The 960-nt window shown below is 59.8% G+C and overlaps 1 protein-coding gene across 1 annotated transcript; it reads left to right on the top strand.

Moving 5' to 3' along the window:
* Positions 1–288: 288 nt before the first annotated feature.
* EMIHUDRAFT_255487 (hypothetical protein) lies at positions 289–713 on the top strand (the record flags this gene model as incomplete). The annotated part of the gene is made up of 2 exons (XM_005772686.1): positions 289–629; positions 701–713. 2 exons carry the CDS (start codon positions 289–291, stop codon positions 711–713), a joined length of 354 nt encoding a protein of 117 aa, XP_005772743.1.
* Positions 714–960: the final 247 nt, after the last annotated feature.

The raw sequence follows: 960 nt of genomic DNA, 5'->3' as shown, positions 1-960 counted from the left end.
TTAAAAAAATCCAAGAGAGTAGTAAGATCTAAGAAGGCGGGAGAATCCAAAAAAGCCGCCCAAAAAGCCACAAAAAGCCAGCGAGCCTCCCGTTACGCGATTGCTCGCGAAGCGCAGCATGATGCGTGGCCAGCGTGGGAGCAGGCCGGCGCCGACGCTGCCAGAAAATCCGGCCCTCAGAACCCTAGGGTCCCCTAAGAGAGCAACCGTTACGCCTTTGAGGCTTGATCTCTCACCCACCCAGCACCAGTGTCTCACACGGACGACCACTCACGGGCGCCGCGCGCAATGGGCGCCGGCTTCGAGCGCAGCCGCGGCTGGCGGGCTAAAATAGACTTTGCATTAGACAAGACTGTATTCGACGAGCACGCGATGCCGCTTGAAGCCGCTCGAGCCAAAGCAGAGGTCAAAGCGTCCAAGCGTCCCGACCTCCTTGGCTTCTCCAAGCCCTCCTGGAACTCCTCCACACTGCCAGAAAACTTTGTTCCGTTTCCAGAGCGACCGATGATGCACCAATTGTCCAAGTATCACTCGCTCAAACGGTTCGACTACGACCACCGTGCTGAAGTGCTGGAGGCAAGTGATGGCAACTCCGACTCCCAATATATTGGCCGGGGAAGCAAACTGCAGTACACGGAGCGGCACATCGCACGCTCAGCGCCGGCGTTGAGCATTTTACGATCGGCCCCACTTCATCCAGCGCTGAGGGATAAGGCGCGGTGGAACGTGACGACCGGGGGCGAACCACATGAGGCGGCCAAAGCGCACAGGCTGCGGGCGGAGATGCAGCTCCGTTCCGCGGCACGCAACTCGAGGAGGCACGGGGTTCCTCCCGGTCGCGTGGGAGCTATGGAGCGCTCCGTTGCACTCATTGATCAAGAGCGAGCCCGCAAGAAGGCGACACGACTCTTTGGAAACACAGCCCGTCCCCGATCACGGCCGCCGCTCTCGGAATCTGAT

Source organism: Emiliania huxleyi (assembly GCF_000372725.1).
Source record: "Emiliania huxleyi CCMP1516 unplaced genomic scaffold EMIHUscaffold_3521, whole genome shotgun sequence".
Taxonomy (NCBI): domain Eukaryota; phylum Haptophyta; order Isochrysidales; family Noelaerhabdaceae; genus Emiliania; species Emiliania huxleyi.
Note: the sequence above shows the minus strand (reverse complement) of the source record. Positions and strands in the feature narration are given on the sequence as shown.